Source organism: Prionailurus viverrinus, chromosome A2, assembly GCF_022837055.1.
Source record: "Prionailurus viverrinus isolate Anna chromosome A2, UM_Priviv_1.0, whole genome shotgun sequence".
Taxonomy (NCBI): Eukaryota; Metazoa; Chordata; class Mammalia; order Carnivora; family Felidae; genus Prionailurus; species Prionailurus viverrinus.
The window spans coordinates 119,314,910-119,342,893 of record NC_062562.1 but is presented as its reverse complement, the minus strand read 5'-3'; the positions used below and the strand labels follow the sequence as shown (position 1 = coordinate 119,342,893).

General features: G+C 52.8%; 3 protein-coding genes across 3 annotated transcripts; all 3 read left to right on the top strand.

The window, feature by feature from the left end:
- Nucleotides 1-2,348: 2,348 nt before the first annotated feature.
- HOXA7 (homeobox A7) lies at nt 2,349-5,719 on the top strand. The gene is made up of 3 exons (XM_047850341.1): nt 2,349-2,524; nt 3,650-4,237; nt 5,209-5,719. Exons 2-3 carry the CDS (start codon nt 3,859-3,861, stop codon nt 5,535-5,537), a joined length of 708 nt encoding a protein of 235 aa, XP_047706297.1. The 5' UTR covers nt 2,349-2,524; nt 3,650-3,858; the 3' UTR covers nt 5,538-5,719.
- Nucleotides 5,720-9,336: 3,617 nt separating this feature from the next.
- Nucleotides 9,337-15,040, top strand: HOXA6 (homeobox A6). Its single transcript, XM_047850342.1, has 2 exons — nt 9,337-13,205; nt 14,621-15,040. The coding sequence occupies exons 1-2, from the start codon at nt 12,764-12,766 to the stop codon at nt 14,878-14,880; spliced, it is 702 nt and encodes a 233-aa protein (XP_047706298.1). The 5' UTR covers nt 9,337-12,763; the 3' UTR covers nt 14,881-15,040.
- A 1,537-nt stretch (nt 15,041-16,577) lies between these two features.
- Nucleotides 16,578-19,483, top strand: HOXA5 (homeobox A5). Its single transcript, XM_047850335.1, has 2 exons — nt 16,578-17,472; nt 18,456-19,483. Exons 1-2 carry the CDS (start codon nt 16,578-16,580, stop codon nt 18,704-18,706), a joined length of 1,146 nt encoding a protein of 381 aa, XP_047706291.1. The 3' UTR covers nt 18,707-19,483.
- Nucleotides 19,484-27,984: the final 8,501 nt, after the last annotated feature.

The window sequence follows — 27,984 nt, the reverse complement described above, 5'->3', positions numbered from 1 at the left end:
AAAGCTGCCCTTGGTTTCTCTCGCCACCGGATTTTTTTTTTTTTTTTTTTTTTTTTTTTTTTTGCAGTGGAGCTGCTTAGGCTACTCCGGTTTCCCCTGCTCAGGAGGCGAGGAGGAGGGAGGGGACCCCAATCTAGGCCCAGCCTATCCCGGACCCTGGGCGGGGAACACGCCCCGGAACCTTCCAGGAGGCGGCCACGAGTTGCGGGTGCGAGGATCAGCCCCTGGTGCAGAATGCTTTCAGAGGGAACACGCAAAGCAAACAGAGAACAAACACTTCGAAGCACCCCGGAGCCCTGTGAACACGCCACGCGGTGTATTTATTTGGGTTGTAATAGTCTCTGCCAAGCCCACAAAATGTTTACAACCTGCATCTCCGCGCGGTACACGCTGTAAAACTGGCGACTGGATTTTGGCTGACAGATCTCCTGAGCGTTTCTCTCTCCTTGTCTCTCTTCCTCCCTTCCTCCCTCCCGGCCGTCCCTCGCCTCTCTTTTTCTCCATTTATATACACACGTTGGTATTGAAGACACACGCCCTCATTATCTTTCCTCCTATAATACACAGTATTTCACAGCATCCGATTGTAAGAAGGGTTTTATAGCTTCCCCGAGAGCCGCCCGTGGCCATGTAGCCAAGCTGCAGATACAAAGCTCGATTTATGTAACTACAAATAAATGGCGAAGGAGCAGATCGGTGGCCACCGCTTCTCTCCACCGAGTATGGAGGCCCCAGGTAGGTGCCGGCCGGTCGAGATCTCAGAGGCCTCACGGACAGCCACGCGGGGCCTTTCTTGCCCTTGGCCGGCTGGTGGCTGGGAGGCGGCTCTCCCGCTCGGCTGCCTGGGAAGCGCTTCCCTGTTAGCCGCGCAAACAAAACCCCCCGCGTCAGCCCCATCTCGTTTGCACTCGTCGGGGATGGATTTGTCCCCGCGCCGCGACCGGGGATTGCTCAGTGGATGAAGAACCGATGCGCAAGCTCGCGCGAGGCGCGCGGGTGGAAACGTTCAGACACGCAAATCGCCAGCCACCAGACCTGAGACAGGCTCCCTTTGCAACCTCAGGGCTGGCCTTAACATTCTTAGCTGGATTTAAATATTGAGGACTATTCGGGAACAAGAAGCAAGGGAAATACATTCTGTCTGGTAGGGAGGAACCCAGCTCCATGAGAGCGGTGAGGGGGGAAAAAAATGCTTTTTTGTAAAGACAGCTCGGCTGATGAGAAACCCACCTACACGTGCCTGCTCCAGGCTGAGCGTCAACGAGTATTTCTGTGAATATTATCACATATAACCCAGTGCATTTGTGTCTTTTCAGCCAAATACGTAGGAAACCAATGGCTGGAGAACACGCGATTAAGGGGCCCTTACTGAAAGCCTGACTTTGGCCTTTCCGTTTTAAAACCCTGCCCCAGAAGGCAGGAGGAGAGAGAGGAGCCCGGAAACGAAAGAAAAAATTCTGCACCCGCGGGACTCGGCCCAGTTGGCTGACTTGGGCCCAGAAAGGCCAAGGCCTTGCCGGCGGTATCTGGATTCTCCTTGGCCCCAGCCGAGGGGCAGCGCGTCCTGCCAGGACCGTTTGGACCTGCCCCGGACCTGCGCTGAGCAGGGATGAGCTTGTGGCGTGGGCTCTCAGCCCTCTCGCGTTCCTTCCCGCGCTCCCTGAAATCTCTCCCCACTCGGTCTGGGTCATCTCACGTCAGGGCAGGTTTTACTCTAAACGCCATCGCTGTCTGCCGCTCCAGCCGCCCGAGTCTAGACAGACGGCGGCGGCGGCGGCGGGGCCCGGTCTTTCTCTTTGCATCTTGCTCTGTGTCACCCGAGGAACAATTTATTGGTCTAAAGCTGTCTAATTCCGCCTCTTTGATCTCCTAGCTTTCTTGCTTGCTTCGTCTTCCTTTAACTTTCTTATGTTTTTATTTCCTGCCAGAAAGCGATGCTATTTGGAATATTTGATGTTTCTTCCCTTCCCATGTTACATCCTCCGTTCTCCAATCCAGACACGCTATCATCCTGATGCTTCAAAAAGGGCATCCCCGGATATTGCCCCCCACCACAGCCCTTGTACCCCCAGGGGAAACCAGCAGGCGCCCACCTGCCCGGAGAGGCCCTGCCTCCCCACCCACTCCCCTGGGCAGTCCATTAGGCAGGAGCTGGGACTCCGTTGCATCCGGGTCTGGACCCTCTGGTTGCCTTTTGTGCTCCTGGGACCCCCTGAGAGGGTGCAGTGAACGGGGGGCGGCCTGGACTCTCTGAAAGTGATGGGAAGTGCTTTGTACACAAGGAACCAAACTCTATAATTTAGAGGAGAATTTCCGGGGCAATTCCATTGTGAGGTCGGGTTTATGGTGTGCAATCGAGCTGAGCAGTAAAAGGCATACTGACCTGCCGGCTGGGCTTCCAGCAAGGCCTGAGCAGTTTATGAGGCGTTTAGGGGAAGGGTTTGCCCCACCACACTCCACCGAGCGGTGGGCAGCAGGGACTTCGGCTGGTCCAACCCTGAGCAGGGGTTGGAGGCTTGGAAAGGTAAGCTCCATGCGTTGAGGACCTGACGGGAGGGAGGGAGACTATTGTGTGCTCCGCTCTCTGTGAGCCAGTCTTGCAAATGTGAAGACACCAGAGTCTGGGTGGCCATTCAAGAGGGGTCCTCTTATTTGTTTTGGTGGTCTCCAAAAGAAATGGAAATCCAGAGTGGGCTGAAGTCCCCAGGCACCTGGACCCCCTCTCTCCTTTCCAAACTGGCTCTACAGTATGTATTGCTTGTTCCCAGGCACTCAAGCCCTTGAGGAGCTGGCAGAGGCCCATGGGTGGCCCCCGTGACAGCTTCCAGAACAGTCCCAGCGCTAGGAGTACCTGGAAAGGTGTGGGGCCCAAGGTTCCTCCAACCTTGGGGAAAGAGACTTGGTTCCCCTTGAACCAGGGGGAACCAGAGGTTGCAGGGAGGACAAAAGAGTAACCAGCTGTTTCTTAAGCTGCCAGAGACCAGCCAGGTGCCCCGGAGCGAATGCACGTACCCTGCCAGGACAGCGGTGTCCAGAAGGAGGGAGGGGAACCCCATGTTAATAAATCTGTTGGCAAATGAGGCTCATCAATAGATAAATATTTCACTGCTTCCTTTAAGGCGGATAAACAGTGTGCTGCCGATTAAGGAAAGGAAGCTGGGAGACGTTGACTTTATTCGAACCACATGGTTCCAGCTTGCGGTGGCGTTCTCACTGCAGCTGGAAGCGACACTGCGCCGGCCCCATCTGGATCAGAGTCTAAGCCGGCCTATCGCCCAGTGGACCTGGGCGTGGGGGGCGGGTGGGGGGACGCGGGCAAAGAACCCATCTGCCCAGAGCTGAGACTTGCCCGTGGGCTGCTGTAGGGCGGGCGGGTGCGCACTGCGCAGAGACCCTCCCTAGGCTGGGTCAGTGGACAGGACGGGGGGTAGGGAGGGCCCAAAGGCTTGGTCCAGAGTTCAGTGATAGGCAAAAAGGAGGCTGTGCTGGGCCGACCCCGCGCGGCCTCTGCAGACTAGGCGTCCAGGTTGTGGTGGACTGAGCGCTCGCACGGAGCCTCGGGGTCCTTTTCCCGCGGGACGCGCCAGGCGGGCCAGGCGCGGGCAGATTCGTTGACCACATATTTGAGCCTCTTCCCCTTCCATTCTAGGCTGCCGCTGGCCCCGCGGAGCGAGACCACCTGTGAGGGCTGCTGAGATTGGCGGAGGCGGTCATGTGGGCGGTCACGTGCTGCGGCGAGCTCGGTCCAAAAGAAAATGGGGTTTGGTGTAAATCTGGGGGTGTAATGTTATCATATATCACGCTACCTCGTAAAACCGACACTGAAAGCTGCCGGACAACAAATCACAGGTCAAAATTATGAGTTCTTCGTATTATGTGAACGCGCTTTTTAGCAAATATACGGCGGGGGCTTCTCTGTTCCAAAATGCCGAGCCGACTTCTTGCTCCTTTGCGCCCAACTCGCAGAGAAGCGGCTACGGGGCCGGCGCCGGCGCCTTCGCTTCGACCGTACCGGGCTTGTACAATGTCAACAGCCCCCTCTATCAGAGCCCCTTCGCGTCCGGCTACGGCCTGGGCGCCGACGCCTACGGCAACCTGCCCTGCGCCTCCTACGACCAAAACATCCCCGGGCTCTGCAGTGACCTCGCCAAAGGCGCTTGCGACAAGGCGGACGAAGGCGCGCTGCACGGCCCGGCCGAGGCCAATTTCCGCATCTACCCCTGGATGCGGTCTTCAGGTAGGCGCAGCAGCTAGGCGGGCCGGGTGGGCGGGCGGACGGACAGGCAGAAGGGAGCGCGGGGCTGGGGAGCGCGGAGAGCCGAGAGAGGCGACTGGGAGCCGGCGGCCCCGTGACTCCTGGCGGCGCTGCCTTTCTGGTTTTAATTAGAGTCGAGGCGCCATAGCGTGGAGAGCCCGTAGCATTGTATGTAAATGAGGCTCATAAAACTTTTTATGACCCAATTAATGGGTTCGATCCTCGTAAATTTATTTAACTCCATTTGCCTTGGAATTTTAACATTTTGCTCGCTATTCTCTCTTTCTCTCTTTCTCTCTCCCTTTCTTCTCTCCCTCCCTCCTCCTTTTCCTTTCAGCCTGGCTTTTCTTTCTCAAAAGCAGGAAGAGCCAAACCCTTCATCTGGGCCCCTCTAACGCCCCAGTGCCAGGGGCCATTTAAAGGCGGGGTGGGGAACCAGAGCGGAGACAGGGGGTCGGAGTGCCCTAGGAAGTTCCGGGGATGGGGGGCGCGGTCTTCTAGGGAGGAAAGGCGCCCCTGGAGAGCGGACCGCCCGATGGTCACCCACTTGCCTAGCAAGAGGCGGGGGGAAGCGGTCCAGCTCTCCTTTGAATGGCAAAAGCGCAGCGTCTCCCACTTGCCCACACTCTATATTTACAATTTCCCTTTGTCAGGGGGAAGCAGGACATTGTGGAAGCCTAGCCGGCTGGAAAGGGCGGTTGTAAAGTTGGGATTCTGCGCCTTGCCTCCTCACAGAGCTGCCTGCGCGTCTGGCACCGCAGTTGGGGTCTTCCGCTAACACTCCCGCTCCTCCCCCAGCTCCGTTCCGGGGCGCGGGCGGAGGGGGACGCGCGCCCGGGCTAGCGCTGGGAGAAAGGTGCAGGCTCTGGGATAGCGGTCTGGCTAATGCACTGTCTTGTGTCTGTGTTGGCTAAACTGTCCGTGTGTCCGTGTGTCCACATGTCTGCTTCCAGGGCCCGACAGGAAGCGGGGCCGCCAGACCTACACGCGCTACCAGACGCTGGAGCTGGAGAAGGAGTTCCACTTCAACCGCTACCTGACGCGGCGCCGCCGCATCGAGATCGCCCATGCGCTCTGCCTCACCGAGCGCCAGATCAAGATCTGGTTCCAGAACCGCCGCATGAAGTGGAAGAAAGAGCATAAAGATGAGGGTCCGGCCGCCGCAGCCCCCGAGGGCGCAGTGCCCGCCGCCGCCGCCGCCGCCACCACCGCCGCCGCCACGGACAAGGCCGACGATGAGGACGAAGACGACGAAGAGGAAGACGACGAAGAAGAGGAATGAGGGGCCGAGTAGGGGCCCTGGCTGCACCAGACAGTCGGGAAAGCGTCTTTAGAGACTCACTGAATTTATTTACAAAAGTGGAAAAAATAAAAAGAAAACGTGAAAAACAAAAACAAAAACAAAAACAACCATCCCCAACCTTCACCCATCTACCCCATTACCTATCCCAGCTCCCACCTTTTCTGGACTAAGCAGCCGCCTAGACTGGGTCCCCTTGGGGATCCCTCTGCCCCAAGGACTCCCAGCAGACACTCTCCCTACCCCGGCCGCCCAGTTCTGCACTGGCACGGCTAAAATACTACCTAGCACAGGCCTCGGCCAGAGGCAACCCCAAACTACCTATGGGCCCAGTCCCCAGTAGGCCTCCACTCCCAGGAAGCCCAGACGCGTCCCAACACTGGCAGACACCCAGCACCTCCCCCATACCGACAAGGACCTGATTTTCTCAGTACTACCTACTCGCCCCAAACTACCTATTTTGTGCTCACTGGCTCGCCTGCTACCTAGTGCCGGCCCCTTCCCCGGCCAGGCCCCTCTTGCTTCTGCCCAGCAGCCTTTGGGGTCCCTGAGGCTGCACTGAGAAGACGCTGGGGTCCGGGGACCAGGGTATTGGCTTCTATTTAAATTGAAAAATAATATATTTATTCCAAAGCATTCTAAGTGCTGCAACCTAGAATCCCTCCATCTCTGGTCTGGGCACCCCAAGTTCAGGCCCTTTACTCCCACTTCTGGAGGGGAGCACTCCCAAGCTAGCTGCAGACCTCTGGGTTAGCTTTGCTTAGTAGGACTGCAGAGATGCTCCCAGCCTCCTGCACCTCCCCTGGCCCCATGTCCTACTGTCCAGCCATGTTGAATATGTACACCCTGACTTTTCCTACAATAGCAAATATTGTATATTTGAACAAGATTTTTTTTTTTGTCATTTATATAGTCTTGGAGGTCATTTGTAAGGCAATGTCTTGACTTGGGAAGGATGTGTTAATGGGGTGACTTTGTAGCATGGTGTGTTGTCTTGAGCTAACTTTATAGCTGGTGGGGAGGGCTAATGCCCTTCTCAATGCCCTTCATCTCTTGTGTTGTCCTGCGTCCCCCCTTGTCCCTTTAGGCTTTAGCTTGGGGTTCCAGGAATGGGAAGGCATGCTTCCTGTCTTGCCCAGCTAACCGTGTTTTATGTAACAGAAAAATAAAGATGCTTGGTGACAAAGAAACATGGACTGCTTTATCTAGGGGGGCCTGGGAAAGAGAGTTGACCATGGCTGGAGAGCAAGCCCTGGGTATGTCTGCATGCCCAAAGGGGTCTTGGGGAAGCAAACATGGAAGGACGAATAACGTACAGGTGTTGAGTGTCCACGGTTTGGTGTTTATGTGTGGCAGGTCCCTTTTTGTGTGGATTTGTATAGGTGCGTGTGTACCTCTTTTGTATGTGCATTTTTATGTATGTGTATATTACTACAGGAATCCATAATTTTATGTATTTCTGTGTCCATAATTGAGTGTGTGTGTTTCTGTGTGTCTATAATTGTACATGTGCATTTCTCTGGAGATTTTTGTCTTGGTTTTGTGTGTGTGCACAAACATCTCCCGGATCTCTAGAAAACGGAATCTTCGGTAGATACATTATAGTCTATGGATCTCTCTAAAAACCCATAAATTCCGTGAGCAAATCCAAAATCCACCGTTTCCCCTACTGCTGTGGGGTGGGCTTGGGAAGGGGTATTACCCTGCCAATGATCCTGAATTTTCCATGAACCCAGCCCCATGCTAGGAGGTGGGATTCAGGCCCTTTGACGCAGCCCCCCTCCCACCCTGCATTCAGGCAAAGCAAGGGCGCCTGGGCACAGCACTGCAACTGAGGGGTAGAGGAAGGGGCAGGGACCGCAGACCCCCTGGCTGCGGAGGCTTGGCGGGGGCGTCCGGGCGCGGGGAAGGATGAGGGTCTGCCTGCGTAAGGGGCGAAGGGCGATGGGGACAGCGCAGAATAGCCTGAGCTCGGCGGGCGAAGACCTCGACTCCAGCCTCCTGCCTAGGTTGGGCCCGCTTCTTCTTGCTCTTTTAATAAAACCCGGCCCAACTGGGTTTGTAAAACCTGCGTCCCCAAGTCGGGGCAGCCTCGGTGGTAAGATGGCGCCGGTGTAAGAGCTGCCTCCTCTTAGTGATGGGGAAAGGGTCATAAATCCGTTGTTGTTTATGAAAATTTACAACTTTGCAATACAACTTTATGAGTTGTTCGGCCCTTCCATTGGCCGCTGTCGGTCATGTGGATGGGAACCGTGAACATGAACTTTTTTATAATTTCCCTTGCGAGAATAGAGCCGCATTCTTTTGCTCCGCTCCGTCCTGCCTGCTTCGGAGCTCTGCCTTCCAGCCGGGCTTGGCTGCGCTTTGTCCGGCGATGGCGAGCGAGACGAGGCCCCGGCCCGGCCCGGCCCGGCCGCTCCCGCTGGAGGTGGGGCGCGTCCAGTTCCCGGCGCCGCGGCGGCCGCTTCGCAACTCGCAACCTGGCTAATTTCCTGCGTCCTCTGGCACCAGGAAGGAGGACAATTCGTCTCCCCGGCTGCCCAAGCGACAGCTGTCAGAGGGGCAGGAGCTTCTGGGAGCCGCCATCTGAAGGTGAGACATGTGGGGAGACAAGAGCAAAGGTGGTGAGATGGCAGCCGGCGCCGGCGGCGGAGGGAGAGGGCACTAGGGCGGCTTTGAAGAGGGGCATACTCACCCTCGCCCACACTCACCGTTCACACTTGCCCCCCTTCACACGTGCGCGCGCGCGCGCGCACACACACACACACACACACACTCTCCCTCTCTCCTCTCTCTCGCTCACCATGGCAGTGAATGCCAGCCTCCTTTCAGTGGCACAGCGCCCTGGCATGGGGCAGGAGCACTGAGGTCTCTCCCCTCTTCCCCAGCGACCTTGCCGAGCCCAAAAAGAAGTGGCCCTGCCCTCCGCGTTCCTTGCCAGTCTGCCGGGTTTGGATTTTTTTTTTTTTTTTTTCATTCATGACCCAGTTGGCTCGGTTGAATTTCCCAACAATTGAAGACAGTTCCCGACCTGGGGAGGTGGGAAGAGGTGAGGGCAAAGTGAATTAATCGACCTGCTTTTTTATTAGTGTCAACACAGCACCTTCTATTCTGAGGGACTCGGTTTCTGGAGAGAAAGGTAGAATGAGGGGGCAAACAAACAAACAAACAAAAACTTACTAATTCGGCCAGGTTCTTCTGCTGATTGCCTGCTTCCTTTCACGCGGTTTTCCGATGACAGATGTGTCTGAAGCGCGGGGAGAGGGACTAGGTGCGTGGGTGGAACTCTGTGTTGGAGGAGAGGATGGGGTTAATTGGCTGGGTGTTGCTTGGCGGGAAGTTTCGGTGCAGAGAATGTACTGGTGTTATTGAGAGTGGCAGGGGCCCGCAGCTAAGGTTGAAAGAAGGACGCAAACCGCGTCTGGGCGATAGGGGGACCCCACCACCCCCACATCGGCGCAGCGGGCCGCCGACCGCGCGCCCCACTTTCCGCGAGCCGGAAGGGGACTGTGAAGCCGCCCGGGAGGCACGGAGGGTACCGTGGGCATTGACTTTATGTGGAGCGGTGGCACAGACCGTTGCTTGGCCTGGGTGCGCGTCGGCCAGATTTGCCCCGGGAGCTTCCTGGGACTGCGACCAGAAACGATCCTGAGGTTCTGGGCTCGAGTTCTTTTTGTTTGTTCTGTGGTTCTGGTCGTTGTTGTTGTTTTTCCACCTTAAGATAATACCTTGGTGTGCATTAGAAAATTAAGAAGGGGCTGTAGATGTTCGGGACGTCCACCGGCGCTGTGGGTGCACTCAGGGCGGATAAAGCTGCGCGTTTGCGTCGCAGGGCCGCGGGCTGCCTGACTGCGGCTGCCGCGGGCAGATTATTTATTGCGACCGCGCTGGGCGCTCGCTGCTGCCACGCTGTGGCCGTCGCCGGGACCGACGCCAGCCGCAGCCCCGCGTCGTGCAGCCTGGCGCGACTGCTGCGCGGGCCCCTCAGAGATTCCCAAGCAGGCCGAGCAGAGGGGGGCAAGGGAGGACCTGAGGGGCGGCCTCCCAGGGCCTGTCGGGAACCTCCCCCGCCTTGGCCACCCCTGATAGGAGCTGGAAGCCCGACTAGACTCGGGTCCTCCCCCTACCCCCAGCGCCATGGAGACTGGTTGCACAGGCGGCCTGGCACGTTATGGCTGCTTCTGTCCAAACTGCGCGTCCCAAGGCGTCCCCGGGGCGCACGCTGGTTCGGGGAAGGCGCCCGCTTTGGGATTTTCAAATCGGAGAGACCATTCCTGGCCCCGAGGCCTGCAGGCCTGGCTGGCCCTGAGGAGGATTGGCTATGGCAAGGAAGGCGGGCTTTGGCGTCAGGCGAGGGCCTGTGACAGGCAGAGGCCGCACCTGTATGCTATGGGCTCTGGCCTGGGCTACAGATCCAGGCGGCCCGGGTGGCCCTCAAGGTCCCCCCCACACACCGGCGGGCCACCCTCCAAGCTGGCGGAGGTCGAGTGGGCAGCCCAGAGAAAGGGCGGACTGTGGGGCCCTGCTCACCACCCAGTCCCCCTTGAAGAGCAGCTGAAAGGTAAGTAGACCTTCTCTGTGGCTTTGACCTAGAAGAGAGAGTCCTGATAGCCATTCTCACTATCCCAGGAGAGGCTCCCTCCAGCGTCTGGGGCTCCTATTCTTGCCTGAGTGTGTGTGTGTGCCTCTCTCTCTCTCTCTCTCTCTCTCTCTCTCTATATATATATATATATATATATATATATGCACCTAAAGCTGGTTGGAGAAATAAATTGGGCCGTTGCCAACCTGATATGTACCAGCCTTGGCTAACACCTGGAGATTTCAATTTAATTTATTTTTTTCTGTCTCACTGCCTATAGAAGCTAGAAACACAATGGTTTTTGGCTCTTAGCTGAGAAATCAAATTCTGTCATTGTCTGGGGGGTAATTATTAGATCAAGAATCTAAGTCAACCCATAACAAATAATAACAATAGTAGTATATGTAGTCAACTGCCATCACTCCCAATGCTGTGTGAGACCTGGAGGTATGAAGCAGAAATTATAAACGTAAACATTTCTCAACATCTCCCAACAGTTATTTTTGTCTTATATAATAATAATTTGCTCGACGTCACTGTCATCTGATGGTCTTGTGTAGGAAACAATAACTCAAACATGATTTTCTTTGGACATAGCCTTAAAAAAAAATAGTTCCCTTTAAAATTTTTTACTTGAGTTTTCATTTTCACCTATCGGGTCCATTCCCTGAAGAAATTCCAGGGAAATGTTACATTCTCTCTTCTCCTGCCAGGCCCTTTTTACATATGCAAAGGAGAAACTTTCCCAGCGTGGATTGATTGGGGCACAGGGAGAAGGCTTCTGGGTGTAGACCCCATCGCGTGGGCAGCAGCCACTTTCTAGGGTGCTTGCTAGGTTCTGTGGAGGCCACCCTTAGCCCAGTCCTTTCCCAGTTTTCTCCCTTTGAGGGAAGTGAGGGCAGGGGCAAAAAAAAAAAAAAAATCAAAAAGCAAGGAGGAGATTAAGGAAGTCGTTGTCAGATTCCAGGAGGGCATTGCCACCCCCAAGTCCTGAACCCCATCAGCCTGCATTCATCAGAGTTTTACAGATCTTAGAAACATCCTCCGGAAATTCAACCAAATTGTATAAATAGTCTTTCTTCAGCCTCCACAGAATTGAGGATTTTAAAGCTAATTCAAGGGTTTTACAAGCCCAACAAATACAGTTGTAAAAATGCCATTGGAAAGATATCACGTTTTACAAAATGAGATTGATCCATGTGCTGTAAAAGTCAACTATCTCCAAGGCACACCTATCAAGCAAGGGCAGCCAGGGACACGCTTTTCACCTCCTGTCTGGGAAAGGCCAGGCCTGTGACAACGGCAAAAAGCAATGCAGGCAATTCCTGGAGCCCGTGAGGCAACTGTTCCCGGCACTGGGGCAACTGCAACCGGCAGGCCCCCAGCAGTCCCAGGAAAGGCAGCGGAGAGGGTACACCCCAGGAAAGTGCGGGCTGTCGGGCACCCCAGAAACCAAGCACATCAATTACCCCACAGCCTTTGGGACATCCCAGCTGCCCTCTATGCCTGGCTCGGCAGGGACCTTGGGATGCCGTGCCTCCAGAAAGAGGACAGATATTCCACATCTGGATCTGTCTCAGCTCTGAGCACTTCGGGTGTTGAGAGGACGAGTCCCAAGGGCTGGGTGAGGGGAGCAGGTTCCCCCGTTTTGCTTCGAAGCTCAGTCTCCAGGCCACTCCCCTGTAGGTCCCTTTCTTGTTGAAACCAGTGGTTTCTGGCCTCTGGATTCCTGGGTTCAAAGGTGGTACGGGGACGCACAGCTTGTGGGGTGCTTTGAGGCCAGGCGGTCGTTGGCCATTGGAGGGGAGCCCGTCTGGACTCAAAGGAGACGTGTTGTATGTGGGCGGATGGGGCTGCCAGGGGAAGACGTTTAGCCGCGGTCTGGTCAGCTCTGGTCAGCTCGAGGTGAGCCTTCGGCTCCAGGCGGTAGCGAGGCCCAGGCCCTTGGTGGGAGTGGGAAGGAAAGAGGGAAGGGATGCACGGATTCCTAAGACGCAGGAGTGAGGAGCTGGGCGTGAAGGCCTGGTTTCTCAGGCCCCCTTCTTCAGTCCCGGAACCCGCACCCACGGGCGGGGGAGTGCAGAGGGAGGGGCACGCTCAGGGCCCTGCGGGGCGGGCAAGCCGGCCGGGAGCTAAGCCGTCGTGGTCACCGCCCCTCCCGGCGCGGGGCTGTCAGGTCTCCTGTTTGGAAAGAAAAACCAGCAAAATCCGAAAAGGCAAGAAGGGGAGGAGGAGGGAGCGGGCCTGGCGGGGCCTTTGCGGCGGCCCGGACTCTAGTGCCCCTACCCCGGCCTGATTCGCACGCCCCTGCCCGGGCCGTGCCCGCCGCTGGCGTTCGGAAAGAGAGCCGGGCCGGCTGGCTGTGCGCGCCCATTAATCTGCCGGGCGGGCGGCGGGCGGGCGGGCTGGGGGCTGTTTGTAACTTTGCTGCCTCGGTCGCCGCGGTCCCCGGGGAGCGGGCTCCAGCGCTCGCTCCCATTGGCCGCCGCCGCGTCAGCTGGTGCGATTTGCTGCTGTCGCTTTTGGCGTTCGGCCATCCAGAAACAAACCAGTTCGATGACTACTAATAGTTATAGCCAGATGTACTAATACACAACAAATCACAGTCCTGCAGAGGGGCGCGCAAATGAGTTCCTATTTTGTGAATCCCACTTTCCCCGGGAGCCTGCCCAGCGGCCAGGACTCCTTCTTGGGCCAGCTGCCCCTCTACCCGGCTGGCTATGACGCGCTGAGGCCCTTCCCGGCCTCGTACGGGGCGTCGAGCCTCCCGGACAAGACGTACACCTCACCTTGTTTCTACCAACAGTCCAACTCGGTCCTGGCCTGCAACCGGGCGTCCTACGAGTACGGGGCCTCGTGTTTCTATTCTGATAAGGACCTCAGTGGCGCCTCGCCCTCAGGCAGTGGCAAGCAGAGGGGCCCCGGGGACTACCTGCACTTTTCTCCCGAGCAGCAGTACAAACCCGACAGCAGCAGCGTGCCGGGCAAAGCCCTCCATGACGAAGGCACCGACCGGAAGTACACGAGCCCTGTTTACCCCTGGATGCAGCGGATGAACTCCTGCGCGGGTAAGGCATTTCCCCGCAGCCCCCCCAAGAGAGTGGAGGGAGAGGGGGAAGGGGGCAGGGAAAGAAGGCAGGAAGGAGGAGACGGAAATTAGAAAGAGGAAATGGAAAGAAAGGAGGAAAGAATGAACAAAGTTTCTTTGGCTTTTTTAAGAGATTAAAGAAAAAGAAAGAAAAAAGAAAACTAACCCATTCCCACTGAGGCAATCAAGCTGTGGCAGAGTGAAGGCACGGCACTGGTGTCCATGTAAGGTGACACTCTAGGGGATCGAGAGGGGTCACTGCCACCCTACGTGAGACCCTGTGACAGGGGCAACCTGAACAGAGAGTGAGGCTGGAGGGGAGGGAGTGCCTGCCCACACTTCCCCCTGGAAACACCCTGCACAGATCCCCAAGTAGAAGATGGCCTTCTGCACCCATCACTGATCATTCCCCTTCACCCCCAATCCCTCTCCTCTCTGCCCTTCAAAACCCCATGTAGTTAGAGGCTCTCACTTGGCCTCTTCTAGTGTCTCCCCAAAGCCTTGGAGGGCCACATCCCCAGCCTCAGGATTTTTTTTTTCCTCTTTCTCCTCCCTTCCCTCCTCCCCCTTCCACTCAACTGCTCACTCTTAGCCAACTTCTGCCTCCTTTTGAGGCCCTGCCTGAGTCTCACACACCCAGCCTGGGGGGAGCCCCCCAACCTTGGGTTCCTTTGGCACCAGAACAGATAGCCCATCACAGTCCTACATTTCCAGAAACCCCAGATGGCCCATAGCTCCATCCCTTTGCCTCTGGTTTCCAAAAACTCAACAGAGAATCCTAGGACAGAACCCAGTGCAGATTTTTAAGCTTCTAGTGTTTTGCTTTAAAAGCCTTGTGTTGTTTTGTTTTGTTTTTTTTCCAAGGGAGCTCTGCATTTTGCAGAAGGGCCATACAATTTGGGGGCGTTTGCAAAGATTTGAGAGGGCTGACCAGTTTTCATTTTCCAAAAAAACATGTCGAGTCCTGACGTGTCTGGCCACAGTAACACCTTCACAGAGATTCGTGTGTGAGTTCCGAGTGTCTACCCTACTCACAGGGCTCCACACCCATCACTTCCAGACACAAGCTCTGCACTCCCACAAAAACACGACCCAGGTACCCTGAATTAAGAATGCTCATTCTATTCTTTTTGCCTGTAATGGTTTTTCTTGCAGAGCAGATTTTTCAAAAACAATAAGTTCTCACTTCAGGTTGTCTTAGGTGGAAAACATCTCGCTTGGTATGAAATCATCTTCTCCCATCCTTCCCGCTTTCGGCCTTAGACACAGCGAAAGAGGCTGGAGTGGAGAGGGGTGGTTTCCAGCTTAGAGGCCAGGGGCGCAGGGCGCGGGTCTGACTGGTTCGGCGGCCGGGATCCTCCTGGCTCACTGGCGCCCGGCCATTTCTGCCCGCAGGTGCCGTGTATGGAAGTCACGGGCGCCGAGGCCGCCAGACCTACACGCGCTACCAGACGCTGGAGCTGGAGAAGGAGTTCCACTTCAACCGCTACCTGACGCGGCGCCGCCGCATTGAGATCGCCAACGCGCTCTGCCTCACCGAGCGCCAGATCAAGATCTGGTTCCAGAACCGCCGCATGAAGTGGAAAAAGGAAAATAAACTCATCAATTCCACACAGCCCAGCGGGGAGGACGCTGAGGCAAAGGCGGGCGAGTAGACGCCTGGGCAGGGACCAGGCCAGCACCGCAACCTCCCTCGGCTTTGCCCCCTTGCCTTCGCCTGCTCCCCAACTTTTCTCCCCCGCCTGCCCCCATCCGGGGGGCTTCTGCAGCTTCAGGGGAGCCGGGAGCTTTGCAAACGCCTGAGCACTTATTTCTCACACACACACAAAATCCCACACACAGCCAATCTCAGCGGTGGAGCGGGGCGCACTGCACACACAGTCCCGCTCTCCAAGGCTGCCCTAGCCGGCTTCGGATCCCAGGGCGCGCCCCGAATTCGTCCCCGGCTCTTGTGCTAGCGCCTTTGCGCGCCCCTGAGCTCGGGACGCGGGGTTGCTGGAGAGGAAAGAACCTGGGCCGAGCCCCTTTTGGTGCCTGGGCGTTTTCGCCTCGGTCCCTCGCCACCAAGTCCCGGAGGGCACCACCAAATCGACTCCGGCCACTGGAAAGAGGGGGCATAAAGGCTGGGGCCCCAGCACTTTGGTGGCATCCCAGGCCGCCCCTAGACAGGAAGAAGCGTGAGGAACAAAGGGGGCCCTGAGACAGCCTTGTCTCTCGGCCCCGCGCGCGACCGTCCGTGGAAGAGAAGCAGCCTCAGCTGAGCCGACCCAACCTGAGCGCGGGTGGAACTTTACAGCCCCGGGAGAGACTGGGCTCCCGAAGTCTCCAGCTCCGGATCCCGGATCCCCGCCTCCGACAGTGCCTGCGCAGCCACCAGAGAGTAGCTTTCAGGACCTAAGGAGGGGGCCCAGGGCCATTGGGAACGGCAAGAGTCCTGGTTTCCAAATGTGCCAGGGGTGCCTGCGACTCTCAGCCTCCAGCGGGAAGTACCCTCCATGCCTTTCGGCTACATTCGTGATTCACTTTCGTCTTTCAGGACCCAGGAAAATAACTACGAAGATCCTAGGCACTAACACGAAATGCTTCCATTAGCACCCTCATTTTACTCCTGGAGATCTAAGCAAGACCCTAATAACTCGGCCCACGGATTCCCAGCCCCCAAACAGCTTCTGTGGCTGCGGGGAGCCTGGGCCCACTCGCTGGGTTCACCGAGAACCCTCCGAATTGGGGCCCGGCTTGGCTCGAGGAAAGGGACCTGGTGGTGAAGATTCTCCAGGCTGGATACTTAAAGCAAATCAAATAGCGAACTAATGACACGAAAACCATATTTGCACGAAAGAAAAATCGACTCCGGTTATAAAAGTGTATGGAATTTGACCTCGCCTCGGAGAAACACTACACAAAAGCTATCTTTAATAGACGCCTGTCATTTAAGAGCGGCAGGGACACTGTCCCTCATGCACTCACAAAAAAAAACAGAGCCGTAATTGTAGCTGCTGCTGCGGGCAGGATTTATTTCTCCAATTGGCTAAATGGCCTCCCCCCTTCCCCGAAGGTGATATCTGTATTTTCAAATTTCAGAGCTGCCGGCACGACGGGCAAAACCGACCCCAACCTCAACACAAAAATAAGAGGGGCTGCACAGCGGGGAAATAAAGTTGTTGTAAATAAAATCCAAGTCACCGTCTCCCCCCAATCCTCTGCATCCTCGCCGGGCGCGCGATCGGCAGCTGACGGCCTCACAATTGGTACATCCTAATGGAACTGCGAGGGAAATGCAATAATTTTGCCATAATGGGCTGTAACCTCAATTCGACCCCGGCCCTTGCAGCCCTCGGTCGGAAGCGGAGCGATGCGCCCTGCCTCCAGCGGGTGGCGCTCGAGTCCGACTGAACGGCGGCGGCGGGTGGCGGGCACGCGCCTGGGGCGCGCGCGCCACCCCTCTTGCCTCCACCCAACTCCCCCATTAGTGCACGAGTTTACCTCTAGAGGTCATCAGGCAGGATTTACGACTGGACAACAAAAGCACGTGATTCGAAGTCGTACCCCATATTTGGGTGCCTACGTAGGAGGGAACCAAGTACATGTCCCAGTCATTTCCATAATTCATCATAAATTGTGCAAGGGTGCTATAGACGCACAAACGACCGCGAGCCACAAATCAAGCACACATATCAAAAAACAAATGAGCTCTTATTTTGTAAACTCATTTTGCGGTCGCTATCCAAATGGCCCGGACTACCAGTTGCATAATTATGGAGATCATAGTTCCGTGAGCGAGCAATTCAGGGACTCGGCGAGCATGCACTCCGGCAGGTACGGCTACGGCTACAATGGCATGGATCTCAGCGTCGGCCGCTCCGGCTCCGGCCACTTTGGCTCCGGGGAGCGCGCCCGCAGCTACGCGGCCGGCGCCAGCGCGGCGCCTGCCGAGCCCAGGTACAGCCAGCCGGCCACGTCCACGCACTCGCCTCCGCCCGACCCGCTGCCCTGCTCCGCCGTGGCCCCCTCGCCCGGCAGCGACAGCCACCACGGCGGGAAAAACTCCCTGGGCAACTCCAGCGGCGCCTCGGCCAACGCCGGCAGCACCCACATCAGCAGCAGAGAGGGGGTTGGCACGGCGTCCGGAGCCGAGGAGGACGCCCCCGCCAGCAGCGAGCAGGCGAGCGCGCAGAGCGAGCCGAGCCCGGCGCCGCCCGCCCAACCCCAGATCTACCCCTGGATGCGCAAGCTGCACATAAGTCATGGTAAAGCCAGCCTTTTTCTAAATCCACGCGGCCGCGGGGGCGCGGCTTTCGGTCCCCCCTCTCTCCTTTGCCGCCCTCTCTCCCCATCTCTCTCCTGGTCTCGCCTCTCCCAGCCCTGTGGAGTCTCTCCCCGCCGTTCTCCTTCCCCTGCTTCCCTCCTTTCACCTTCTCTTCTCTGCAGCGCCCAGCGCTCGCAAATGGGGAGGGGGGTGGTGGAGAAGGGCCGCTGGCCAAGCAAGTTTAGACGGTGCAACGGGGGGGAAAGGAAAAATGCCATATCGAACCCCAGCGCCTCGGAACGCGCTCCCGGGTCAAGCCAGCCGAGCAGGGCGCAGAGAGGTAGAGGATGGCAGTAGGGGCCGTGAATCGGGCTTGTCAGGACGGATAATTTATGAGGAGGGCTACGCTGGGGAAACAGCGTTACTAATTAGAGTCCCCGAAAAGGGGCTTGGGGGGGAATAATCGAGGCGAGAGCCGGCGGGATTCTGAAGTTTGGGAGCAGAAGGGACAGCAGGAAAGGGAAGAAAATAAAGCAGGCGCCCCAAGCGTGCAGGCTGGAACAGAAGGCGGCTCGCAGGGCTGGAACTTTAAGGGAGGGTGACCTGGAGGCCACTTGGACGCTCAGGAAAGGGCCTGGCTTCCGTGGGTTTCTGAGAGGTGGGCTGCCTGGGAGGGCTGTTCCCCGCCTCGGGGTGCCAGGGGCAGGGCCAGAGGGCAGGAGAGGGGTGAAGGAAAGCCGGGCGATCCTTCGGGACGCGGCTCCAGCCTCAGATGGGCCGATTGTTCCCAGAGTCCAAATTGTATTGTTTTCTGTCTAGAAAGGAAGAGGGAAGGAAATTCGGGAGGGGTGGGCGGGTGAGGAGAGAGGACTTGTTGAGCTTTTTCTCCCCTGTTCCTTGCTCAGGAACCCTGGCTCGTCCAGCTGACTTGGGTAACCAGGGGCTGAGGAGTTGGTGGCTAAATCGCTGACTTTTCTGTTGCAGACAACATAGGCGGCCCGGAAGGCAAAAGGGCCCGGACGGCCTACACGCGCTACCAGACCCTGGAGCTGGAGAAGGAGTTCCACTTCAACCGCTACCTGACCCGCCGAAGAAGGATTGAAATAGCACATGCTCTTTGCCTCTCTGAGAGACAAATTAAAATCTGGTTCCAAAACCGGAGAATGAAGTGGAAAAAAGATAATAAGCTGAAAAGCATGAGCATGGCGGCGGCGGGAGGGGCCTTCCGCCCCTGAGTATTTGAGCGTTTAAAGTACTGAGCAGTATTAGCGGATCCCGCGTAGTGTCAGTACTAAGGTGACTTTCTGAAACTCCCTTGTGTTCCTTCTGTGAAGAAGCCCTGTTCTTGTTGCCCTAATTCATCTTTTAATCATGAGCCTGTTTATTGCCATTATAGCGCCTGTATAAGTAGATCTGCTTTCTGTTCATCTCTTTGTCCTGAATGGCTTTGTCTTGAAAAAAAAATAGATGTTTTAACTTATTTATATGAAGCAAGCTGTGTTACTTGAAGTAACTATAACAAAAAAAAAGAGGAAAAAAAACACACAAAAAAGTCCCCCTTCAACCTCGTTTAGTGCCAATGTTGTGTTGCACTCCAGTTGTTTAACTGTGCATGTGAGTGGAAGTGTTCCTGTCTCAATAGCTCCAAGCTGTTAAAGATATTTTTATTCAAACTACCTATATTCCTTGTGTAATTAATGCTGTTGTAGAGGTGACTTGATGAGACACAACTTAACTTGTTTGACGTGTAGTGACTAGTGACTCTGTGACGAAAACTGTGACTCCAAGCGGTGTGTCCCTGCGTGCCTTTTGTAGGACCCTTTGCACGAACTCTGGAAGTGGCTCTTATAAGCGCAGCTTCAGTGATGTATGTTTTTGTGAACAAAGTTACAAATATTGTCCGAGTCTGGCTGTTTAAGCAAACTGTGATCAGCTTTTTTTTTTTTTTGTATTTGTTTTTAAGGAAAAAATACTGACTGGAAACAAAAAAATAAACTTTCTATTGTAAGTTCTCTTGGTCTGGTTTGTGCCAAATAGCAAGCGGCTCTTTCTGTTCTTCCGTCTGTCTGTCCAGTGCCGGAAGGCAGGGAGTCTGAGGCTACCTGAGCAGCCTGCCTGTGAAGGAGACCTCAGACCAACACCCTGACCCGCGACCTCCCTAACTCTGACCCATCAGAGTGCAGGGCAGAAGGTGGAGACGCTGTAGGTGGTTCTCAAGCCTGAGTCCGACCTGCCCATCTCTGAGGAAACCAAGTTAACTTGCTGGGTACAAAAAAGAGGAAGAGAGAGAAAGGAGCAAAGCACAGGGCTTTGTTAACAGCCCTCAGGGCCCACACTGATGCTGCCTCTTTCCTGAGGTCACATCCTAGGCCTCCACTTGCTCAAGAGGCTGCTGTGCCACATTGTGGCCCCCAAACCCTCTGCCTCTGACCCACCCAGGCACCCCTTCCCATTCCTCACCCTGAGCCCGGTTGGCTTCTTTTGCTACAATTAATTTGCTACAAATGGAAGGTACTTACCCCATCCTAGCTCGATTGGGAAACTCCTCAGGGCAGCTAAAGCGCAACTAGAGATTTGCACATTTACCGACTGCTTACACTGATGCCGTCTTTCCTTTTAAAAGTTATAAAACAGTAAACTTTATAAGCCCCAGTTCCGGCTATATGACATTTGGGTGCCAAATGAATAGGGTTTTGTCTATGAATTAGATCGTAAAATCATCCATAGCACAGACAGATCGGCTCACTGGCTATAAAACGTCACGTGGGGCCATTAAAGTAAGTTTTATGGTTTTGGGGAGTTGACATCCAACATTATATACCACATAACATATAATCTCACTGACGCTGGACTCCATTTGACTCTTTTGCAGGCTACGTGTGCCGCCTGGTCATTCAAATTGTCAATTTTAGGTCCAGAAGTGTCCAAACCACAAGTTCTCAAAACTCTCTGAAAAATGGCTCCCTCCGAGTTAAGGTAAGCTTGCCTCCTGAGCGCTTTCAAGTTTATTTGTACTCTGAAAACTTTCTTCCTCGATCTCCTTCCCTCCCTCCCTCCCTTCCTCCCTCCCTCCCTCTCTCTCTCTCTCTCTCTCTCTCTCTCTCTCTCTCTCTGTGGTTCAGTAACTCGGAGGTTGCCTCTGAATTCAAAAGGGCAGAGCCAACTCTTCCTCTGCCCACAAGAGCAGCGCCAGGAGCCAGCTCTGCGGAGGCACCCCGGTGAAAAGCGCCTGTGGCCGCCGCGTCCCCAGGCCTAACTTTAATTGCTGCACCACTGCGAATGTTAATGACTTCCGCTGCTCTCGCCGGCGCAAAAGATGATTTTTTGTGTGCGAATGGGCCTGTGTGGGGGGACTTGGCGTGGCCGCCCCCCGTTCCGGGGCTGGCGGGGCTGCCTCTTCGGGGGGTAGCGGAGCCCTAGGGTGGGGGCTGGGAGACAGTGGGGCGCCGGCCGCGGGCGCCAAGGGCCGCGCTGCGCTGGGGAGTGCTTGGAGTTTGAAAGAAAGGCCCGGGCTGGGCCGAGGCGGACTCTGGCGGGATTCCTTACGGGGCTGTGGCAATATGTCTTCGCGGGCCGGGGTCATTTGGCAGCACTGAATTGAGGCGGCTGCCTTCGGGGCCGAGTTTCAGGCTGGCTCGGGAGAGCCGGAGGGTGGCAGAGGCCGGCGAGGCGCCGGCCGCACCTCCAGGCTGGGCCCCTGGGTTGCCAGGCCGAGCCCAGGACGCCGGGGACCGCGGGTCCCCACCTGGGGGTGGGGGTGGGGGGGGGGAAGGGCTCACCACCCCCTCCCCCGCACCCGGGACCAGGCCCTGAACCTTGTTTGCCTGCACGTTCTTTTTATTTCGGTGGGACTGTTCTCACCCGCCTGTGAGTCTGAAGCAATAAACTTTATGGCCGGATTTAACTTTAGTCTTTGAATCCCCAGGCTAAATGAAAGGAGTTAAAGCGCTTTCTTTTCTTCCGCCTTCCCTTTCTTCTCGCTCTCTCCTTTCCTTTTCCTCTCCTCCTTTGTAGAATTAAAACATGCAGGCACAGGACGCTCAAAAGGCAACTTAGGGATCCCCCTAGATAACACTAAAGATTAGAGAAATTTACTCCCCCTCAACATACAGACAAACTCTCTCTTCCAAACTGTGCCCTAAAGTTTGAGGGGAAGTGGAGGTGTCTTCAATGCCCAACTTAAAAGTCCCCAGAGCCATTAGGTTGTTTTTCCTGACACATCATAAAGGGTAGTTTAGGGAAGAAATTGGTCGTTTGTCAGTAGGAGATTTCCGCCTTTCTTTTGTTAGCTGCTCTTTCTGTTTGATCCCAGGAAATTTACATAATCTATGATTTCCAAAACAGTTCCCAATATTGCACCACCATGAAGTAAGGTGAAGTAAATTTTTCCTGGGTACAATTCCAACTTGGCCTCAGCCACCACCCCCTCTGGCCCCAAACCCTGACATTCTTCAGTGACAAAGTGACTGGGGATGCTGTGGCCTGTCCTGGGGTCTTTCTCTGGATGGATACCCACAAGGGATCTTGCAGATTTCCCCCATTCCCTGGAAGAATTAAGCCAAATTCTCCAACTCAGAAATGAAACAAACAAACAAAAAATTAGGACCTTCTGTCTCTTTAGGCGCTGGATAGTTTTCTCAAGTGCTAATTGCTAAAGATATTTGCTAAGGGCTTAAAAAGTGAAAAGATTTCAAGTGCAGTTTTGGAATTTCAACAAACTTTATTGTGCAGACACTCAACATAAGTCCAACAGTTGTCCCCAAAGTCAGAGGCCCAAAAGCAAACCTGGGAAGTTTTTCTGAAAAATCAAAACCCTCCCACAAGTCCCACTTCTCCGAACCAGTGGCAAGGCAAATCCCTGAAGTCATCTTGCATGACCTGTGAAAAGACTGGCATTGCAGCGCTCAGTGTCCGCATCTTAGTGGGAACTAGAATGTGAACTCTATTTGCGTTCTCTTTTGTTATTTTGTGTGTCTCTGAGAATTCTGGAGTTTCTGTTTTGCTGCTCTGAGTTTTGGGTTCTTTCTTGGAAAATATTGGGTTAAGGTTTTATTTTAGTTACTCATTTGGTGATCTTGGTTGAGTGATTTCTTGGTGACTAAAATTAGTAGCAGAAAAGAGTGATAGGACTTCTCGCAGGTTCATTTGAGTAGCTTGCCTGGAGGAAGCGCCCACACCACCTCCGTGGCCACATCTCACCCTGGGGTGTGGGGATGAGCAGAAAGGCTATTGGACCGATATCCAGCATTACCCAATATAGACAATCTTTCCCCTGAGTTAAAAAAAAATACAGCCTATAAATATGGCCAGCTTGCTTATTTCTGTCTGTTGTAATCTTTATAAAACTTCAGAGTTTCTAAGAGAGCAGGTTAACTCACATGGAGTTAAATGACTTTAAAAACATACAGCATCCAATCAGACCTATGTGAGTGTTATTGGAGAATTTTTTTTCTTCCTATTTTCATAGGAAGCATAATAAAGAGGATGGCTTGTTACCTGCTCATTTTGTAGGTAAGGCATTTCTTCTTGTACATTCTTTGGAGTTGTTTTTGCAGAGGAACTTACTTAGAAGAAAAAAAAAATCTCTGTCATTAAGGTCTTTATGAAGACATCCAGCCTTAGCCGGTGGCAGAAATGTCTGTCTGTGCTCCTCATCTTGTAAGAGGAGAAGGTGTTCGGTATGTGCAGGGCCTCGTTTGTTTCTACAAGCTGAAGAGACAATATTTCCTGAACTATAAATATAATAGGAAGCTTCTGGTCACACTTACTTAGGGGTTTGTAAGGGTTTCCATGGTCTGATTTCACAACATTATGCCGAGGTTCCTTCTCTCCAGCTCTTTCCCCTGCTTCGTTGTTGGCGGCTCTGGGAGAGCAAGACAGACAGAATTTTCTACCAGAAACAGAGTCGTGTTCATTTGTTGAGATGTGAAGAGTATTATAGCCAAACAATTAGTGAGGGGGGAGCAAATTACATCCTGAAAGATGGGCTATTAAAGAGGAAAACAATCCTTTTAGCTTAAAAGTTGCCCTTCGAAGCCTCTCCCCTGCCTTAGCTCCAGAGTCTGTCCCGAGGTTCTTCTACCATGGAGAGTGCAGAATGTTGTGGGTTCCATCCCTTTGGCTTCTAAGGCAGAATTTCTTTCTAGTCAATGACAGAACCATAAACGGGGCTTCCAGACGGGGCTGAGGGGGTCAGCCTAGGTTCCCACCCACATAGGAGAGGGGACCCACAGTGCTGGCCATTCTAACCCCCAGAAGTGAAGATATGCCTAGGTCTGTTTTGTTTGGTGTTTTTTCACAAAGGAAGCTGTCCTTCCACCAGGTCCCCTCCCCACAAACCAGTCTTTTCAATAATAATATTTGTTATGAAGGTTATTGGGTAATTATTGCGATTTTGTGAAGCAGCCCTTGCTGGAGGTGAAGTCTGTCATCGCCTAACAAATGACGCTCGTGCAGTTCACTGCCGGGTTAAGTAAATGCAGAGAAGATAAATCTGCACACCCTAGGAATCGCCAGCAGAGCACGCTTTAGTACAAGTTCACAGTCAACTCGCCTGCCTGGGCCAGCTCTCCCAACAATTAGGGCTGCGTCTTTATTTTTAAATAAAGGGGGGAAAAATGCCTCCGGCTCCCACTGCCTGCTTTCTCCCCATCCTCTATTTTCTTTCACTTTTCTCAAGGTTCCACCGTCCTGTTCCAAATTTTCCCTGTAAATGTGATGATGAGTGATTTTAAAAACAATCTCACTCCTATTTAAGTGCTGACAAGAAGAGGTAGGAGGCTGATTTGACAGGGAATACAGTGACAAACACAAAAATATCCAATCCACCCTCTTAATCCAAAAGGTACCGGCAGAAGCAGGGTGTCCTGGGAGGGGGGAACCCTGCCCCCTGAAAGAAGAGGCACAGCTTTGTGTATCTTTGTGGTTAGTGCGTTGCAACTGCGGGTCAAAAAGTTGAGGGTCAAAAGTTTATGTTGTGCAGCACTCTTAGTCATCTGCCCAGACAGAGTTTGATGTCAATGTTAGAGCCGCGATCTTGACTATCAGCACAAAAGATAAAATGGCTCGGAGTGACGCGTGTATCATGGTATGGACTCCAGGTGAACCCTAGTGGTTGAATGACCTCAATTACGGAGGAAAGGATAGAAAATTCCTCTTTTCAAGAGTAATACGTGCTGTATTTCATCTTGAATTATCGCTCCCATTCTGAGGGAATAGCAGCAGGTAAATAGGCATAGATGACTGAAGCACCGACACCTCAGATGTTGGGGAACCAGGAGGCTGTTTGTGGGTTTGTCACAAAATTAAAAAGCTCAGAACTCATCAGTGGATCTTTAAGAAATAATGTAGCAAGTCTCCAATGTTTCACCATACCTTCAAAGGCAAGAGAACGGCACAGGAAACTTCCTTTATTTGAAAATTTTTATTTTGATTGGCCAGCCTCTTTTTCTTTTTCATTCATACAATGGTCCCGAAAGTGTGTGAGGACAAGGGCAAGCACAGGCACTCCTTGCAAAATGTATTCTTTGCAGTTTTCAAACACAGAATGTTTTTTGGGAAACCGCCACCCACTAGTCGCAAAGAGTTCTCAGAGCTGGGAAGGGGAGGAAAGAAGTGGAAATGCTCCTCGAAGGGCAGGATTCTTCCACCTTCCACCAGCGAGGAAATGCTTATGGGCACCGTGAACATGTTCTTGTTGTTGGAAATTTTTCGTTACGTTTGTTGTTAACCCTGAACGAAATGTAAGAGAAATGCCACCGTCTGTAGGTGAATGACTGAACTGTAAAGAAGATTCCATTTGGACAGGAAAATGGAATCCATAAATGCCAGACCACTTCATTAAGACCACCGTGAGGGACTTCTATTCTCCAGAAAAGACTCTTTAAAAATACATTTGGAATAAAAGCTAAGGAGAGGGGAAGCAAGCTCAGGAGGAAGGGTGAGAGGGTCGAAAAGAAAGGGAATAGTGTGTTAAGGAAGCCAACTGGAACCAATGCCTCATGTGTGAGTTGCAAGTGGAAAACTAAACAATATTTTATTTTTCATGCACCGGACATTAGCCATTGGTGCCATTAGAATCTGTTTTGGGGGGTGGGGACATAGTTTCCTTTTCTATCTACTGAACTTCAAGTAATCAGTGTAGGAAAACAGAGGAGAAAAACGCTTTTTTTTCCTACGTTGTTCTTTTTAACTTTAGAGAGAAGTTAATTCAACTACTCAGAATGTGGACTCTTGCAGGGATTTTTGAGATCATCCCAATATACTCTGGTTGATTGGATTTCCTGGTGCCAGGTACGTTTAGTGGCAAAGTAAATATTTCCCAAGCACTGACTTCATGGAAGTCATCAGATTGCTTCCACTGTGCAATGTGTAAAGTTTTTACTCTGGCCAAGAGCTTGAAGCCAAATGGGGGTGTGCCAGATGAAAATAGAAGGAAACAACTGTGGTGATTGCTGTTACAACAATGAACACTTCACCACATCTGGGCTAGCGAAATGAAGAAAACTGAAACCCCCTCTATTACTCACCAAGACAATTATGTGTCTCTTCAAGAAAACCTTGCTATCGTGTTATTGGTTAAAAGCATGCCACACCTTAGAAACATGTCAGCTTCAAGAAGCATAGACACCTCTTAGCCAGTTTTTGTAGTTTAAAAAAAAAAAAAAAGTACCTGCAGAAGTTACTGCTTTTAGAGTACCTACTTTTTTTATTTGGAGGATTTTTATCTTTAGGCCTCTTGCACAATCCAGGTTAAAATTCATGTTTAATCCTGATATCAATTTCAATCCTGATGTGTGGGTTGTGTCCACTATTATAAACTACTACAAGGAAACTGCCCTTAAACAATTACTTGGTCAAATGGCTGATTAAGTATTGCTTCTCTAAAATCGTATGCCTAGTGTAGGTATTGGGGAAGCCCTCAAATACCACCATCAGGCATTTTGAAATTCAGCTATTCCCGTATGCGCTCCAGACACAGAACAGTCTGGAGAACTCTCGCTCTAAAGAACAAAGGACAAATACAGTCAATACATTCCATAACGTTTACATTTCCTTTGCTTTTCCCCCTTGGTTTCCCTGAGAAGGAGTGACCTGGGCAAAGCACCCTGCTCTCTAAAAGGCACTGTATAGACCTTTTAGAAGCGCAAAGTCCAAGGCCGAGGTGAACTTCAGGTCAGCGCGTCTAACAAATATGAAAATGTCGGCTGGTGAAGGGCGCGCCTTGTGATTTAACAAAGACTGTCAATGTGTAAGATTAATAAGAAACAAAATGCACACGGTGTCACTGTTCGGTCACTTTGAAACTTGGGACAGGGTTGCATTCAAGAGGGAAGGCTGTTCCAAATATATTCAAAATGATTCAAATCAGATTCAAACTAGGCTGCAAACGCTGCCTCCCTTTCGCCCTCCCTCTCCCTTAGACTCCCTTCGCTCTCCTCTTCCATCTGGGATTCGAGGACATGATGAAAAGTTATTTCATTTAATGGGATTTTAAGAAAGCTTTTGTTGGGAATATATGTTATCTCTGCACGTGGAAATGAGCAAATGTGCTCACCAGTTTCCCAAGAAAAGGATAACGCTTTCACCCTGCTAGGGACTGGAGCCAGTTGGTGTGAGAAGATTAGCATGCTCTCTCTCTGCTCGATTTCAGGGCATCCCATCTTTTCTCTGGCGAGATGCTGCTGGTAAACTTCAGTTTATTTATTAATTGAGTTAGACTCTTCCTGGCTTTACTCTGGTGTGTTGGATCTTGTGTAAAGGCAAGACGTTTTTGTGTGTGTGCTTTTTAAAGTGTTTTTCAAAAGATTATTTGATTCAATGGAACGATGCTATGGCTTGCAAAGAGAGATTGTGGAAGGATCAGAAAAGGTACTGAGATTGTTTATTACAGCCATAAATCTTGCAGTAAAATGTCAAAATGTCGGTGTGTGAGATAACACTTGGTGGTCCTGGCTCCGTTTGTGTTTATGATAGGAACCACAAAGACAAGTTACAGGCCTTGGGGGATTCTGTGTAAGCCCATCTTCCTCAAGTAATAGAACCACATAAAACACAGGCACAGTTAACCCGTTTAGGTTAACCATATACAAAACAGTGCCTGTGCCTCATTAATACTTTAAAATAGAAACTCGGTAGAAGGTTCTGAGGCTAAACAACATGAATTTTGTGTTTTAGTGTCTGTAAATAATACTAAACAGACATAGTTAAGACCCTAGTACTCAAGGCTGACGACATAAGGAGGAAGGCAAATTTTCCTTGTCATTTTCCCCCCTGAAGCTTAGAAAGCCATGTTCTGCAAATTATATCATATATGTATATACTGTGCATATAAAATAGTATATATGTCTATATTATTTTTTCTTGCTTTTGAGAAATACAGATTTAGGCAGCTGTATCACAGGCTAGATTTCCCCCCAACTCTAGAGAGGATGTCTAAAGATTGATTTCTGTCTGTGGCTCAGATTTCATTTCAAAAAATTTCAGGGTGCCCCATGTCGATGGACAGCACTCT